The sequence below is a fragment of the Taeniopygia guttata genome, chromosome 1A (assembly GCF_048771995.1).
Source record: "Taeniopygia guttata chromosome 1A, bTaeGut7.mat, whole genome shotgun sequence".
NCBI classification, from domain to species: Eukaryota; Metazoa; Chordata; class Aves; order Passeriformes; family Estrildidae; genus Taeniopygia; species Taeniopygia guttata.
Genome location: NC_133025.1, coordinates 61,088,803 through 61,106,919, shown reverse-complemented (window position 1 = coordinate 61,106,919; position 18,117 = coordinate 61,088,803). Strand labels below are relative to the sequence as shown.

At 41.0% G+C, this 18,117-nt stretch overlaps 1 protein-coding gene across 3 annotated transcripts; it reads left to right on the top strand.

The window, feature by feature from the left end:
• Positions 1 to 508: 508 nt before the first annotated feature.
• Positions 509 to 16,327, top strand: NUP50 (nucleoporin 50). Of its 3 annotated transcripts, none has more exons than XM_030263383.4 (9): positions 509 to 647; positions 2,299 to 2,391; positions 3,246 to 3,348; positions 4,374 to 4,457; positions 7,081 to 7,276; positions 8,680 to 9,327; positions 10,615 to 10,693; positions 11,708 to 11,826; positions 12,499 to 16,327. In XM_030263383.4, exons 3-9 carry the CDS (start codon positions 3,280 to 3,282, stop codon positions 12,699 to 12,701), a joined length of 1,398 nt encoding a protein of 465 aa, XP_030119243.4. In that variant the 5' UTR covers positions 509 to 647; positions 2,299 to 2,391; positions 3,246 to 3,279; the 3' UTR covers positions 12,702 to 16,327. The 3 variants fall into 3 exon arrangements, with proteins under 3 accessions (XP_030119243.4, XP_030119241.4, XP_002188759.4); XM_030263381.4 differs by having other exon boundaries at positions 521 to 659; XM_002188723.7 differs by lacking the exon at positions 509 to 647 and adding an exon at positions 920 to 1,069.
• The last annotated feature ends 1,790 nt before the right edge of the window (positions 16,328 to 18,117 follow it).

Genomic DNA, 18,117 nt, shown 5'->3' with positions numbered 1-18,117 from the left:
AGAATTAATACAGCATAACTTCCTAACATTACACATATAATACTCATTGTAACATCTGCGAAAAGCCAATCATAAAAGATGCATTTTTCACAATGTATATTTAATAAGCGAGGAACTTTTTTATCAGCGTCTGCGTGGGGGCGGAAGTTTCGCCGGGCACCCACAAAACTGTATTACTCTTTTACACAAAAGGCCGCCGGTCGAGGATGAACCAGCGCCTCGCCGGCACTAAAAGAACCAGTGCCTCGCCAGCATCAAAAGAAGATAATTCAGATTTCCTTATAAAATACGATTTTTCCTTCCCGGCGATTCCGGGAGAACTCGTGAGGAGCGCGGCTGGCGGCGGAAGCCACGTCACCCGCGGCGCGCGCACCGCCCCGTTCCCCTGGCCGCCGCCGCCGGCTTTGCGGCGCCCCCCGCGGCCGCCGGCGGTACTGCAGCTGCCGGCCGCGGCGGGCGCACGCGCGGTGCGCGGGCCGGCGGCGGGCGCGGCCTTCCCGCTCAGGCCCGCAGCAGCAGCAGCGAGCCCCGTGTGCCGGCGGCGCCGAGCGGCCGGGCCCGGCGGGATCGGGGCGCTGCGGGGCACGGCGGGGCGTGCGGCCTCTGCGGAGACCCTGCCTCCCGTGGGGACAGCACCGAGCGAGCGAGTGAGCGGCGCGGTGAGGGTGCAGGGCAGTGCGGGTGCGGATGGAGGGAGCGGGGTTTCGCGGGGGTCGGTAGGGTTCGGAAGGCGCGGATCGGTGTGTGGTGAGGCGGGCGGGCGAGGCGCGGCGTGGCCGGCACGGAGCGAGCGGAGCCGGGTGTCGAAGCGGAACGGCGGCTCCGCGGTGGCTTCCGCTTCCTCCCGCCGGGACACGCCGCGACACCGGCACCGCCGGGCCCGGCAGCCGGCTCCGCTCGCTCCGACACCGCCGGGCCCGGCAGCCGGCTCCGCTCGCTCCGGCACCGCGACACCGGCACCGCCGGGCCCGGCAGCCGGCTCCGCTCGCTCCGGCACCGCGACACCGGCACGGCGGGGCTCCGGGCCTCGCTGCTCGGGTGACCGCTAAGCCTGGCTGCGGTAAATAGGGTATGAAGCTACTGGGTGTTATCTCTGTAGGTCAGCAAAGCGTCTGCGCTGTGTTGTTTTTAAACGTGTTTTAAAATGCTTTTGAACACGATTGTTAAGCGAACAGGAGTTAGGGTGGATATCAGGAAAGGTTCTTCCCCCAGAGGTTGTTGGCACTGCCCAGGCTCCCCAGGGAATGGGCACTGCCCAAGGCTGCCACAGCTCCAGGAACGTTTGGACAACACTCAGGGATGCCCAGGGTGGGATTGTTGAAGTGTCTGAGCAGGGCCAGGAGCTGGACTTGATGATCCTTGTGGGTCCTTCCCAACTCAGAATATTCCGTGATTCTTTGATACGTTTCTCAAAATACTTCTATGTCAGCCTGTTCACAACATGTGCTCCGAAAGCTTCATGAAGTTTGTGAACACCAACCAGATGTAGTAGGTTTGTGTTGGTTCCTGTTTCACGGGAGAGAATACGCTTCAGGTTCTCTGTTACAGAGTCACATTAGAGCCTCTACAATGCTTTTAAAGAGAAACTGTAAGACAGGTGGCTGCAGAGAACCTGGAGCTTAGGTAGACAAGGCTTTCTCTCTTTTGGTGGGGGACAGGCTCTGTAGTAAATGTGCTCTTTCAATAATTAAAATATTTATTGTAATAATGAAACTAATATATTTAAATTATGTTATAGTATATTATATACTAATATACTATCGTATATTATAGTATGCTATGGTATAATATATAGAATATATATAATATGAATATATGCAGCCTATATATACAGAATACCTTTATTTATTATAAATTAAAAATGAAAATGTATTACATAATTTAATACGTTCTATATAAAAATTATATAATAAAGCAATAATTTAAATAAAGGTGACTTTAAAATAACTTCTTTTTAGCTTTTCAATGGGTTAGATTGAAATGATTTCCCAGGGGTTATCAAGCAAGGATGTCTACTTTCAGGACAGAGTGGATCAGGGCATTTAAATATGTATACACAAGCCAATCTTTGTCCCTCTACTTCCAGAAGCTCTAGTAACTTGCCCTTATTTGTGATGTATGTCAGACAAAATTTAGGACTTGGATGTATCATCCCCCCAGACTGCTGTGCTGCTGGATTTACTGCTCTAAAATGTTTCAATATATAAACAAGATGCCTTGTAACAATGTATTATTACAATTTCTGGCTCTGAAATTCAGCTATTTGTGTAATTTTTTTGTCTTTTTTTTCCTGGGCAGGTCTTAATCACAAACCCAAGGGGGTTTCAGAAGAGTTTTAATTTTTGTGCTTGTTTGAGATTTAAATTGCAACAAAACTACATATTTCCTTTGGTAAGTTTACATATTTAGTGTCAGAAGATATAACCATAGTTAGTGAAATAGCTCTTTTTTCACATAAAATTCCTGTCCAGTGATTGCTTGCCAGGTTTTTTAGACTGAATCCAGCTACCATGTTTTCTTTCTTTGGTTTTGTGCACGGCTCATAAGTTGTACTTTAGTAAAATGGGACTCAGAACAGTTACAGACATTCCTTCTGCAAAGCTGATTTTGCTTTACATCACAGAATAACCAGCAAAATGATGATTTCTTTGCTTACAGTAATTGCTCTAAAATCCATGGCATGACTTACGTATCCTTTGTAGGAAAGCCAATCTCTTTTATTTGTAATTTTTTTTTCAAATTAGTAATTTTTTAAAGGAGAGCATTGTCTTCAGTCTTAACCAAGCTCTCTGCTCAGCTGATTCAGTGGGTCCTCATTGGTATTTATTTCAGATGTTATAAAGCAACTCCCTTTTTTCTTGCTGCTTACATAGGTATCCTGAGGTGGCAATGTGGAGTGAAATATGGAATGTTTTAACCACAGCTTTGGGGTTTTTGTAGCCCTTCAGAATAAGAGTATATGAGTTAAGGTTCTGAAAGGAATTATTCCATCTGCCAAAGAATATTTATCCCATAACTGCACTGTACATTTCTGTTGTTTCTTTAATTTAAGATTGAATATGGCTGATCACCACAACTTTAATCTCAAGTGCTGTTGATTGTTTTTGCCACAACACTTGGTTTTCAGTTGTCATTCCAATCTTGACTTGCTTCTATATGAACTGCAGTTCCTGTTTTTTTGTTCTAAGAATACAAATTGCAGATCACTGCCACTTAGAATTTAATTTCTGTGCAATTCTTTCTAGGATTTTTTTGTTTCTCCCACACAAGTGTGGAAAAATGGCAAAGAGAATTGCTGAAAAGGAACTGACTGACCGAAACTGGGACCAGGAGGATGAAGCTGAAGAGGTAAAATACAAATTAGTTCCCTGCTAGTAGCTGTTTACATTTGCTGTGTATCTTGTGCATAAAACCTACAGTAAAACTGGTTAAAATTTTAGCAATTAAAGATAATTTTATAGAAGTGGATTTAAAAAAATTATTTTTATAAAGCTTCCAGTTATGCAGACCATATAGCAAAATAGCTTTTAAGAGTTAAAATTTCGTCAGTGGTTCTGGAGAAAGGAACTTAGTATTTTTAGAGGGAACCCCAGGCTTGTTAAAATGCTCTTGGACTCTTTAAAAGCAGATTTGATTTCTGGAGATAAATGTATGCCTCCAGTATATTTTTTGAGGGTCAGTAATAGCTAATTTTAGAGCTATGTTAATTTTAGCTGAATTTCCCCACACAGCCAGAGGAATTAGGCAAATAGTTGAGTGGTATGTTTCACCTAATTGTAAAAAGAGATTTTCACCTTTAATGTCTCAAACTTCCTTTATGGCTCATATTTAAACAAACTGGTTTAGTTTTTGTCCAACTAAAAGTATTAAATGCTTAGGCCTGTAAATGTAAAAAAGAAAACTAACTCTTCCAGGAATTTGAATATAAGAAAACTTAATTTCCTCATTTGTTGCAGGGTGGTACTGAGCCATTAGCTGTCTTTGCTAGTGTTTGAACTACAGCAGGCTGCTGGAGGTTGCCTTAGAGCCCACATCTCCATATAACTGCTCCAAACTGTGGATTACTGACAGATTCCCTTCAGCAGAGAGATCTTAGAGCTGTGTTTTAAAAAAGCAAAGCAAAACTTACACTGTTTGTTTTAATAAAAATGGAAATAGCACAAAGAGAAATGTAGTGCAGAACCAGAAAGAGTTTTCCAAGTATCAACTCACCTGCAGGTAGCTGGTAAGCCAATGACAGTGCTGTATTTTAACTTCTCCCCTTGTTTGTTTGGTAGCAGTGTTAGACTTGTGTTCAAAACCTGATCTTGGCCATCCCTTCATGTTGTGTATTTTGAATATTCCACTAATGATTCCATAACTTCCTCTTCAAGGTGGGAACATTCTCTGTGGCAAGTGAAGAGGTCCTGAAGAACAGAGCTATTAAAAAAGCAAAGCGCCGAAATGTTGGGTCAGAGGTAATGTAGTCACTGAACATGAGTGCTGGGGTTTTACTCAGTTACAAAACACAACACCACACTCAGGTTTTTACTTCCTTGGGTTTGTAGTGATGCTGAATAAAGTCATCATTTCGACTCACCATGTCATATGTGCACATGAAATTTGGCTTTACTGTTCCATGCTAAGAATAAGACTAAGGTAAAAAAAGAGTAATACTGGGTGAGCAGGGTGTTCTTTCATATTTTTGAAGTAAAAATAAAGAGTGTTTCAGGTACAGTGTTGTTTGCAAATGGGTAAAACAACGTTTTTACTGCTTTACTTGCATTTTTTGTAGAGATGGAATTATGGAAATGCAAAGTTATTAGTTATCCATACTGGAGGGCTGGAGGATGTCTCAGAAGCTATGTTAGTAAATACCCAAATACTAAGCTGCACTGAGAATGAGAAACATGTATTTTGTTAAGGATGCTGCTACGTTTTTTTCTCCCTCCCTGTCAAGAGCTTTAGTGCTATCTACTCTTTGCACTAACAAATTGAAAATTGAAAGGAAGTTGGCCGTTGTTGCAGGTTTAGTCCCTGTGAAAGCATTATCCCAGTCTAGCCAAATTGTTGTCCTTTCAGGAATCCTTGAGAAATGCTTTGTTGTGTATATTTTTCCCAGACATCCTTTGAACAGGGCATGCATCATATTAGAAATAGGCCTGGAGCTTTATGTGTTATACAGATTGCTTTAGGACTTGATGGGACTAGGCACAGTTAGCAGCTAGACAGCCTTCTCCTATGCTCTTGATTTTCCTTCTTCAGTCCAAGCACTGTAAATGAGGAAGCTGTTTTAGCTCACTAATGCCTTGAGTAGTTTTAGCCACAAATGTGGTAGAGGATACAGTTAAATAAAGAATTGTATTGGAAGGAGGTGATGCAAAACATAAACTACAACTTGAGCAGGAGAGATTCAGGGGCAGATGGAATAGGAAAAATAGAACAGACTGAGAAAGGGGACCAGATGGGTTGTAGAAGTAGTCAGGAGACTGGGAGCAGGCTGTTAGAGCTGGTAGAAGGGCTGGTGTACTTCAGCCCCAGCTGGCAACTAGGGACCATGCAGCCCCTCACTCTTCCTCCTAGTGGGATGAGGAGGAGGACAGGAGAAAAGGGTAAAAGCCTGGGTTGAGATAAGAACAGTTTAGTGATTGAAATATAATGATCACGATGATAAGGGAACCAAAAAAAGGGAAAGAAATAAACCCCAAGAAAAAGCAGTGATGCACAGGATAGTTGCTCACTAGCCACTGACCTCATCCCATGCCCAAGCAGCAATCAGCTGTTCCCAGCCACCACCCCTCCCAGTTTCTGTGCTGGCCATGACATTCCGTGTTCAGGTCACTGTCCTGGCCGTGCTCCCTCTCAGCCCCTTCTGTCCTGCTTGCTGGCAGAGCATGAGACACCGAGAAGCTCTTGATTGCAGTGAGCACTGCTCAGCACCAACTTAAACATCCGTTTAGTATCAACATTTTTCTCGCCCTGAATTCAAACCACACCACTGTACCAGCTGCTAGGGAGAAAATTAACTCTATTCCAGCCAAAACCAGGACAACAGGCTGGACAAAATCTAAAATGCAGCAGAGATGACAGAACAGCTGAAGTTGTGTAAGAAACTTTGTGAAATATTTACAGAAAGGTAAACTTGAAACTTGCTGATGTTCCTACATGGAGCAAGCAGAATGCTGCAGTGAAAAAGACAGCAGTTTAACTGGAATACTCAGAGAGAAAGGTAGGACTGATCAGAGAGAAACATAAGAAAAATGCCTACCTAGGAATTTGAAGCAGAGGACTGTGCTGGAGACCCATAACCACAAGGTCAGATACTGGAATACAGCCTGAAATGGACAAGCTTTGCCATTTCTTCAAAAGCAGATGAAACTCAGAAGCAGTTCTCCTCTGATGGTTTTCCAGAGACACTGAAAGTTCACTTTGAGTAGTAAAAGTTCATGACCTCCAAAGGCCTAAAAATTGCAGTTCTTTATTTGCATGTTAATTGTAGTTTGTCTTTTAGAAACATGTAAGAAACTATACCATAAAATAATATGGTTGCAAAGACAGTGATCAGAACTGGGTAATGAAAAGTTTGCAGATATAGATATTTTGTGGTCAAGTACAGTTTGTCTTTGCATCATCCATCAGTCACATTGGAATATTTTGGGTAAATCAGAAGAGGTTTCATAGGTGACTCCAGAGTGATGAGTGGATTAAAGTCTTGGACTCTTGACTGCCATTGTAAATGCTAATAGTTGTTGAAAATAAACCTGAAACTACATTAATCCTGTGTAGTTATTTAAAGAAAACAAGATACCGTGAATGTCTAATAGGTAGTCAAACACATCCACAGCTCTGAGCAACTTCCATGTATCCACATCCTAGATCCAGTTTATTTTCATACCAAACATCTGAGTCTGTTAAAAACAGAAGCAGTGTGTGTCATAAGGAAGCTGTTAATTTTGTTTGTCTAGCTGACACAGTAATGCGTGGAATGACATGCTGAACTAGGGAAAAACAAACCAAGGATATCAACAATATTAAGTGGGGACAGGATTTGTGTGAAGAAGATATATGTAACTGTTTGTCTCTCTTTTTTTTTCTCCCCAGTCTGAAAGTGGAGGAGCTTTTAAAGGGTTTAAAGGCTTTGTATTACCTTCTGGGAAAGGAGGAGGTGGCTTCAGTGGATTCGGGAGTAGTGCAGGAATAAAACCTTTGGAAGGGCTGTCTAATGGAAGCAGTAGTGTCTCTAGTACTCCTCCTTTCAGCAGTTTGAAGAGCACCTCTGAAACACAATCAGCATTTGGTAAGTTTTAAATAAGCATACATATTTATCAACACCTTCAGTCATAAAATTTGTAGGGTTATTTTAGCAGTGAAAAAACAAATTTAGACCATGTTATAGTAGTGTTTTAAGGTTTTGATACTATCTACCTCTTTGTAACATTTCTTATTATTTTGGAGTGCTGGAGGGACAAGTTTTCACATGCAATTTAAAGAGGTGGCAACTAAATTAATATTTCTAATACTGGAGGTAATAGTTTTCTAGGCACAGATGGAAATGGAAGGCACTGGCATAAGGCAGTCTGTAAAAGGCATAAAGCATCTGGTAACATGTCCCAGTTTGAATTTAAACAAAAAAATACATGCTGCATAGCTAAAGTCTTCATCTTTTTTTCTTGCACATCTGATGTTGCAGACAGTCTTACTAGAATTTTATCTGTTACAGTTATACCTACATTTTAAGACATTTGAAATACTTTGGCATGCTGAGCTGTCATGCTTTGGAATTCCCTGAGGAATATTAGTTCTGTCCCTTTGTGCTGGACATGCAGAAATGTTAACCCTGCCACCACAGAATTTTGGAGTCACCGTGCCATAGAATAGAAATGGAGGAATTTGAATAAATTAAGAGAAACTGAAATATTAAATGAGAATTTTTCTAGTTTGCTTCTTAGGGATTTTTATACAGAAATGCTCAAAAGCTTGTAAAATTATGGGCTAGTGCACTCAGGATGGTTTAAAGCACAAATGGCAAGAGATAAGTTGAGTTTTTTGATTTAATAAGTGTTACAGCTTACTGAAATCGTTAGATTTTTGTAAGATTTTGAAGGTTTTGGCAATATTTAAAACATGTATTTTTTTAATGTTCTGTACAAGATGTCTTTGGATTTTTTTTTATACACCAGTGTGCTCCATCTACTTTGCCTATCCCTGAGTTACTTGTCTAAATGAAAACTTGGGTCTGCTCACTGGCATGGGAGTACCTGGGGCACAGTGAGGTGACCCAAAATGAGGGGCTCAGCTGAGTAAGGATGAGTGATTCGATTAAGAAATATTGTGCATGTTAGGCTTTTAAGATAGCTGTGCTTTCCGGGTTAAAAAAAAAAGGTTCTAAGCCACATTTCTCACTAGGTCAGCAATGCATCTGTGTTGTTTTGTTGTGTTATTTTTTTAAACTAGAGCTTATTAACCAAATGAGTTAAGTTGGATATCAGGGAAAGGGTGTTGGGCACTCAACAGCCTCCTCAGGGCATGGGCACAGCCCCAAGGCTGCCAGAGCTCCAGGAGCGTTTGGACAACGCTCAGGGATGCACAGGGTGGGATTGTTGGGGTGTCCTGGGCAAGACCAGGAGCTGGACTCAATGATCCTGGTGGGTCCCTTCCAGCTCAGGATATTGTATAATTCTGTGATTTTTCTTGTAACAGGAGCCCCAGTGTCAAATGGTCCCAGCGCTGCCGTGTTTGCCGAGAAGAAGGCCGTCAGCCCGACAGCCAACGGCGGCAGCCAGCCCTGCTCGTCCGGCGCGGTGCGCGGCTCTGGCTCCTACCACAGACAGCTGGCTGCCCTCAACTGCTCCGTGCGCGACTGGATCGTGAAGCACGTGAACTCCAACCCCCTGTGCGACCTCAGCCCCATCTTCAGGGACTACGAGCGCTACCTGGCCAGCATCGAGCAGCAGCACGGCGGCAGCACTGACAGCAGCCCCGAGAACGAAAGCGGCAAGACCCCTGGCCCGCAGGCTGCTCCTGTGTTTGGGAGTTCAAAGCTCCAGCAAGGCTCCACCTTTTTGTTTAACAACAAAACTGAGGATACTCCAGACAAAAAACCCGAAGCTTCGTCAGAAAAAAGAGACCCGTTGTTAGGAGCTACGTCAGCTGTCTCATTTAATTTTGGCAAGAGTGTTGACAGTTCTGTTTTGTGTTCCATTGGTTCAGGAACACTTAATAGTTTCTCATTTTCTCCTGGGAATTCAGGTTTGTTTGGAAAAGATGCAAACCAGGCCAAATCTGTCACTGCAGCATCCACCAGTTTATCGGAAGCTCAGACAGACAGTGGCAATAGTGATGACAAAGGTAAATTCTATGTATTTCTATTTATAGTTATTTTAATGGTCAGCTTTTATAGTTTATTTCTATTTATAGTTATTTTAATGGTCAGCTTTTATTATAGTTATTTTAATGGTCACTGAATGTGACTTAATATTGCGTTTTTTTTAGTATTCTTAAATTCACTGAGGTGATGGCATGGTGTAGTGTCTGAGGAGGTTTAGGCTGGATATCAGGGAAAGGTTCTTCCCCCAGAGGGTGCTCAGGCACTGCCCAGGCTCCCCAGGGAATGGTCCTGGTCCCAGGGCTGCCAGAGCTCCAGGAGCATTTGGACAATGCTCTCATGGATGTACAGGGTGGGATTGTTGGGGTGTCTGTGCAGGGCCAGGAACTGGACTCAATGATCCTGTTGGGTCCTTTCCAACTCAGGAAATTCTATATTCTGTGATCATCATCATTCTTAAATTTGAAAGTACAGAATTACACCCCTAATTGGGAGAACCCAGCCTTCTGTAAGCAACACCAAAAGTATGTACTTATCAAGACTTACATACTCCTGTCAGATTTGTACATAATATAATATGATATAATATAAATATAATCCTATATGTGAGGATAGGAATTGATGAAATTTAAAGCAGCTGGTATGTTCACCTTTGAGCCTGCTGGACTTCTCAATCCCACTACTTTTCCTAGTAGGTTTATCAAGAGATCCCTGCAGTAAAAATCATCAGATACAGAACAGTTTAGTCCATTTTACTTAATAGATTGTAAGGAGGCCAACAAAGTTACATAGTACCTAACAGCTTTACTCTGGTCTGTCAGTCTACCAATAGGCTGATAGAAATCCCAGTAGCTGAGGGCCTGGAAAGGCATCATCTGCCACTCTCTCTTATCTGTCATTCTGCAACTAATTCCCATCCCCCTAATTAAACCTGGATCTTGGAAGTACTTATTGTGCTTTACTTGAACCCATTTGTGGAGCTTACTCTTTGAAATGTGAAAACTGTTTCTGTGCAAACAGAAGCTTTTGGCTTACTAAGCTTTATATTGTTGGTATTTGTTTGGTATGGATTGGGTATTTTCATCCCACTTAAACTGAAGGGGAGGATGAAGTTGCTTTAAGAGCTGAATGAAAAGCAAGTAACACTTCTTGTAGCTGAAGCTGCTGCAGAGTACACATGGACTGAAAGGTGTTCTGGCTGTCACTGACCAGCCACGTGTGCATGTCAACCATGGTGTGCATAAGGACTTCCAACAGAGTGCCAAAATCTGTGCTCACAACATTAACATACTACAACTTTCTATTTAAAGGAGGAGAAGAGGAAGAAGAAGAGCCACCAAAAGTCATTGTTAATGAAATAAAAGAAGATGATGCTTTCTACTCGAAGAAGTAAGTGACTTTAACTCGGAAAATAAAATTAATACCTGTGTATTGCTATTCTTCACCACTGCAGTGTATAACTAATGACATGTCCCTGACTTCCTAATAAGAAAAGCTTCTTAGGAATCCACATAGAATATGAACTTGTAAAAAAATTTAATTACGGGCAGGAATGTGTAAGATCTTACTAAAATCCTTCTGTATCTTGGACACAACTCTAATAGTTTGTGTTGTGCATGTGATCAGCTTTTTAACAAGTGAAGATGTTTCTGCCTTCATCAGGTTTTGTACAGTAGCTGGAGCTTGGGCCTTTACCACAGAAACCCTGTACAGTACTGCTGGAAAATCCACCAGGTGGATTTGCATAGCCTAAAATATGACTCTTCAATTGCAAAATGTTGATTATTATTATATAAAGGAGTGAACAAGCTGTGCTTTAAAGCTCAAAATGAAACTGGCTCCATTAGAAGCAGTTTTTCAAAGCATGTTCAGTAGCCCAACTAATGGCATGTCTGCTTGACACACAGCACAGAATTTGTCCTGCTACAAAAAGTCATTAGCTGTATCTGAAAAGTGTGTGCTACTTTATTTAAATGGCTTTAGGGCCATTAGAGCCTCACTTAAAAAATGTTTATAAATTGTACATTAAAGTCCTATTAAAACTTCAGAATGATACAGCCAGTTCTTCTGGATTCCTAATTAGTTTTTTAAAAATAGCCTACATTTATTGCTCTTCACAGGCCCTGAGTACAGGTTGCTATACCTTCCCTGAAAGTAAGACATTTATCATTTCAATTCTGAAAGAAATAATTCACTTTGTCTTTGATTTTCATTAGCACGTGAAACAAGGTCAAGAGTAATAAAGTTTTAGGTTACTCACAGCATGTTAAATCCTGATTACTGTTACTGTGAGTCAGAGGGATACTGACTCACAGTAACAGTATGTATCTGGGAGATATCTTTTTATTTCATCTCTACAGGGCTGCACAAACCAAGACTTGGGTTTTATTTTTTTCTCCACAGGTGCAAGCTGTTCTACAAAAAGGATAATGAATTTAAAGAAAAAGGTGTAGGAACATTACATTTAAAACCAGCAGGAAATGAAAAAACTCAACTCTTAGTACGAGCAGATACCAATTTGGGTAAGTACATTTATCCCTGTAACAAGTTTTGATGTCAGAATTCCTTGCTAAGCATTAGGAGTTTTTTGGTCTTTTTTACACAGGATTAACAGACACAATTAATGAAAACCTTTCTACTTTTTTTCCTTAAATCATTTACAAACACTTGGATGCCTCTTGTGAGCATTACAAAAGAGAGCACACGAACCAGTGCAAGAAGTAAAAAGCTATGGTGTATGTCTGGGGACAGAAAGTATCTGTTTTACCCTGGTTTGTTCAGATTAACATATCTGTCTGTATCAGAACATTTTGCTTGTGCATATGAACTGCATCTGGTGGTCAGAAGAGTAACTTGGCATAACCTAAGCACTGTGACTGGATTCCCCATTTGCTGCTTCTCCCTTGTCCCCTTCCCTTTCTCCTGTGTCCCCCTACTATCATTTGATATTCAGGTTCCTCCATTTAAAAAAAGAGGATGCAGTATTTGCAGAGATTTTCTCATTTCTAGTGAGGAAATAAAACTGAGAAAAATGGCCATGAATAGATGCTTAGGAAAGAAGACAAACATACATGATGTTTGTGAATTGCCTTCCTTCCAAACACCACCCCTAAAGCTCTAGTTAGTATCTATACTGTATTGCAGTAAAAGCTAGAAAATGGCTAATGGTAATTTTTTCCCCTCCTCAAATGCAGGAAATATACTGTTGAATGTTCTAATTCCACCTAAGATGCCATGTACAAGAACCGGAAAAAACAATGTTCTTATAGTTTGTGTTCCTAACCCACCGATCGATGAGAAGAATCCAGCTGTTCCTGTCACTATGCTAATAAGAGTGAAAACAAGTGAGGATGCAGATGAGTTGCACAAAATCTTACTGGAGAAAAAGGAGGCATAACTAAGTTGCAGTCCATAATTTGAGGAATTATTGCCAAACTGCTGCTGCTCTTTTTTTTTCTTCCGTAACTTCACTTGAACATTTAATTCTTGACTCTGATATTAAGAACTGTTATAGGAATTCTGGAAAAATTATGTGAGGAAAAGCTAAACTAGCTAATAAAAGCTTTAATAGAACACAAGTGTTGGACTGTGATCCCTCATTTTCAGTATCTAAATGCAGGATGTCTTCTGGATAAAGCAAATGGATGTAAATCCAAGCATACCTTTTAGTACCAGTCAACCAAACGGACAGAGATCTGCGTACAAAACCATGGTACCAGAGCTTCCTTACAGACTGTAATAAAATGCAACCACCTCCTGTTTTGGGAAGGGAGGATGTTCAAGCTTACCTGTTGCAACTGTTTCTAGGCTGCAGATTTCTAATTGGTCTGTTGTATTCTGGTGAGACTGACTGTTTAGATTCAGTGACATTACTGCACCGCACCAGTGATGATCTCCATCGTGCTGGGTCTGTTCCCTTGCAGACCTATGTGCTTTCAGGACTCAGAGACTGCAGATATTTAAAAGAGAATTTGCTTGTGTAGTCTTGTTGACAGTAGTGGTTCCTCCAGAGGAACTGTCAGTTCTGTTCTTACTGTAGCAACAAGCGAATGATGTGCAATATAGTACAAGCAGACAACTGGAAGACAGTTTTACCTTGGACCCACTGGCATCCCCTGGCTTCTGACAGGTCAGAGGCAAAGAAAGGGTTGCTCTTCCACATGGTCCTTCCGAGGTGTTTGTCCTTAGTCCCAAAACCCAGCTGAGGCAGAGCCGGATGTGCTGCATTGCTCCTGCTGCTGGTACTTTACTGAAGAGAGCTCTTCCCACCAACAAACTTCAGGACTTGTAAAGACCTTTCTGTTGCCTGTTGCCCTTGCCAGGAGACACATGCACAAGGGTGCATGTCAGTATGTATTTTTCCATGGGATAAAATGCTATGCTGCACTGCATTAAGCAGCAGGGTGCAGCTTTGCCAGAAGCTTTCTGTTGCATGTGGGGAGCATGGGGTAATTTGTAAACTTAGTTTTCAGCTGTGATAAAATTAACCAGGTGGCAATAATTTGGGGATCAGAACATTCATTCTGGTCTTGGTTTTGTTCTCAACTTTGTCAAACTGTGTTTGGTGGTTTAATACTTTTCTTTTTTTCAAATGTTTGCTGGAAACTCCTTCCCTAGTAACGTTTTCTACTTTGCTTCCAACTCTGGGATTTCTCCAAGAGCTTGATGATAATATGAAACTTGAACTGCTCTCAGATGTGTTGCACTGACCAGCTCTGGCAAGATGGAACAAACATGCTTTTTGCCTCTGGCTAATGTGACACAGAGGAAAAACCCCTTTCCTTAAAAAAAGTCAGCGTGACACAATTCAGACAGGGGACCTGGTAATCCAGCACAGTGGCATCCTGTGGGCAGGGAACAAATAACAACACCATTTGATGAGGTGCAGCACATCTCACCTGTACCCCTGCTCTGGGGGGGAGCTAAAGGCTGCCTCTAAGCCTAATTCACTGCACAATTCAGGTTATGGCCTTTTCCCCCCCTCTTCATTAAAAGGAGGAAGATCATTATTTTATCTATAGCCCTGTTGACCAAAGTTCCAAAAGAAAGGCCTTCACTCGCATTTCAGCCACGCATAGTGTACAAAAATTGCATTTTTAACACTGGAGTGTGAAGGGAGCTTAGATGCCGTTTGAGATATTTGAAAAATAAACTGGTGCCTTTGTGGGTTTCTTTTTGCATCTGGCTAAACACTTAAACCATTAAAAGTCAGTGACATTGCTTTCCTCAAAATAAGATGCTTTTTAAAAAAAAAAAAAAAGTCTTGCTGCTACCTAAATTGGAGGCCCAAAGCAGACAGGGTGTGTCTAAATGTGTATGAATGAAAAACAGAATTCTGCCTAACAGTTTAGTCCAGGCTCTGCTCCAAGGGCTCAGTTAATTTTGCTTTTGTCTTTTGACTGTAGTGTCTTAACCCTGTCTCTATACAGAAAGGTTTATAGACAGAGCTCTGGTTGTACATTCCATAAAGAAAAGCTTTGTCTATAAAAGCTTGGCCTTTTCTTTGCTTACTTCCAAAAGCTCATGGATTTGGAACTGTTCCTTCATCCTTAGAAAGGTGGACCAACAAACTGAACTTAACACTTCTTTCCTTATGCTTGCCTCTAAAGAGGAGCATTTGTTAGGTTTTGCACACATGGATGTGGCCCAATTCTGACAGTACACCTCTGGCCAAGCAGAGGGCACAGAGTGTATGGAAAAATAAGTCGAAAAATAATAAATTGTGTTGGAAAGAATTAAACCTTACCCTAGTCATCGTAGCAAGTAACACCTGAAATCTGTGCAGTTATTTAATCAGTAAAGCCAGGGGAAGGTAAAAAATTGGGATATCACCTTCATTAGAATGTCAAATATATGCATAAACATACGATTTTGAACATTTTACATGGGGAAAATTGCCTCTGAAAGGACAGGGAATAATTTCTCTGCAAATCAGATTTTAATCAACATGAATTCATGGTGATCACACCATTATGTGGACTATGAAGCAGGAAAAGATAGTCATACACTGACAAACTTGGTGCTCAGGTATAAAGCACAGCCTTTTCCAGCACTTTAGAAATTTTTGATGATGCTTCAGTTTCTATTTAAGGAATACTAAAATATAGAAATGCTGTAAAAGGCCAGAGATTGTTAAATAGAAATAAAGGCCTTAAATGAAAAAGCAAATTTCATGGAGACCACAGACATCAGTGTACTACTGCCTTCATAACAAACTGGCACATGCTATCAAGAAAAGAATCTTGATCACAATTCCAGCTCCAGGAGGGATTCTTGTGTCTTGGTTGATAATGTATTTAACAGCTGGATATCAGATACCTGATGTTAAAGATGCAAGTTTCTGCCCCAATTTGCATTAATGCCTTCATTGTTCCAGGTGTGTGTAGATGTTGGAGTGTCTTATCCATTCCTCCTCCTCTAATTTTGAAGTTTCAGCTGGAAAAGAAACATCTCTGCTTCTTTTAATTATCAGAATAATTTCTAAGGGAGATTATTATAGTTGGCTTGAATTTTATTTTAAAATATTAAATTGCAGTATGCAAGGTTTAATTTGGGAGGGCAACACTGTTCCTCTAAGCTCTTTTGGTTGATGGATGTGAAAGTTTATATTAAATTTACAGTTCAAATGAACATACCATAGAACATAAACCAATCAGGAGGTTTGCTGTGCTACTGAAACTGAAATTCAGCTCCCTTTGCAGCACTGTAACATTTAAACTGTCATTAAAGATTGACTTTCTGATGCCTTAACTTATTTGCATTTGATAAAATTTTGTAGCTGGTGCCTGTGTGCAGAAATTAACTGACATTAAACAATTTAAAGTGGCATGAGCTAGTCTAAATCCAATGAAGATGCTGAATGTGATGATTTGTTAGTTGTTAGTAGATTTTAAAATGCTCTGAATTTTTCAGTGGATACTTAAGTTTTACATAACGTGTATGTTAATGTTTTCATTAGTTCTGATACACTGAGGACATGTACAAAAATCCATGGAAAATGTGAATAAATGAACGGAAGATTCATTTGTCTTGTGTGAATCACTTTCATTTCGAGTGTATAAAATGGAGTAATAAAATGAATTGTACAACCAGTTGCTTGCAGGTGAACTGCCTGGAAAATTCTGCTACTAAAAGAAGGAATATCCTGCCCTGCCCATTCCTGGCTTGGAAACCTGGAGCCAGTTCAGGAAAATGTTTCCTCCTTGCAAGGCCAGTGAGCTGAGCAAGCTTGGAGCAAGGAGCTGGGGCTGCCTTGGAGGACAGAGGGAACACCTGAGCTCACATAGCAGTAGAGAGACTGACCTCTAAACCCTCCACATGACTATCAAAGGATTTAGAAACCACAGCATCTCGGTCTATCTTACTGAATTTACTTCAGATCTTGCCTACAGGCACTAACCTAAAGTCAGGCCAAAGTGATTCTTTCCTTCTGCAAAGTTTCATTACAAGTTTCAGGAAAAACAAACTTCTGAGAAGAGTACACAAGTAACTGTTTGCTGACACAGATGCCTAGTTTTGCTTTAATATCTGAAGTGTGATTTTACTATGTATAATCTGACCTTGATGATAAACTTGTGTGCCAAGCAATATTAGGGTACTTCTTGGGAGGATCTCTCCAGGTTTGGCCCAGCAGAATACAACACTTCAGGACAAAAGAACATGACATAACTTAGCTGCCCAGAGCAGGACACCACAGAGAAAGATCTACTGCCAAACTGTTAATTCTGTATTTGTCTTTTAGGATATTCAAGAAATTAATTCCATAAAGACAGGAAAGCTTTTCAAACATATACATGTCAGTCTTGTTTTCCCTCACCATTTGGATTAAAAACTAAACCCAAAACCAGCAAACCTTTCCCTGTCCAAACTTCTTGAATGACTAAGCAAGCAAGGGAGGATTATTGCCACCACTCACGATGTTCTAGTGCTCCTTACCTTTTCTAATGATTGAAATAATGCTTCTCCATTATGGCTGCTTCCAAAACCTTTCAACTTGAACCATTCAAGGAAAAAAAAAAAAAATCACAGTTTGTTTCAAAGCATTATTTTAGTATTTCCCAGCCAGCTAAGATTCCTGCCCAGTTGCATGAGCAGTCACAAAACAACACTGCCAACAATCTGCTCAAATATCCATGTAAAGAACTGAGACATCCTGTTCTTCTTAAGCTCTGTGTTTTATTTCTCCCTAACAGCCCACATGTCTCCAAGCTATCACACATGGCTTAGGATAAAAGTTGTTACCTACCACATGGATTCATAAAACATCCTGGTCTGGGATTCTTTGAAATGAAATCATCAGCACATCAACTCATGGACACAGCTGGTAACATTTGGTAACAATGCACAAATCCATATTGAAATTCTTCCTGAATTAATCAGGAAGAAACCGTAATAGCCATCAGTCCTTGCTATTATACAATTATACACTGCACAAACATAAATATTCATGACTACATAATCAAGTTTAGAACAAACCACTGATCATTTTAGAAGGGCTGTTCTAAAGGCAAGAATGAAAATCTTTCGTAAACAAATGCAGGACTACACTGACTTTTACCTTCTTCCCCTTTATCCAACGTCAAGTAGTCAGGGACTGATAACTTCCATAGCAGAAGAAGGTGGGCTTTGCTCCAAGTGCAATCAGCATGAAGATCAAAGAAGCCACTCTGCCACATGAATATCCATCTAGCAATGCCTACAAAAGTGCAACAGAACACTGTTCCACCACTGGTGCCTCTCACCAGGAAGGAACACATCCAAACTCCAACACCACCAGGCACGGCAGAGAGAAAACACCACTAACAGAGGACATG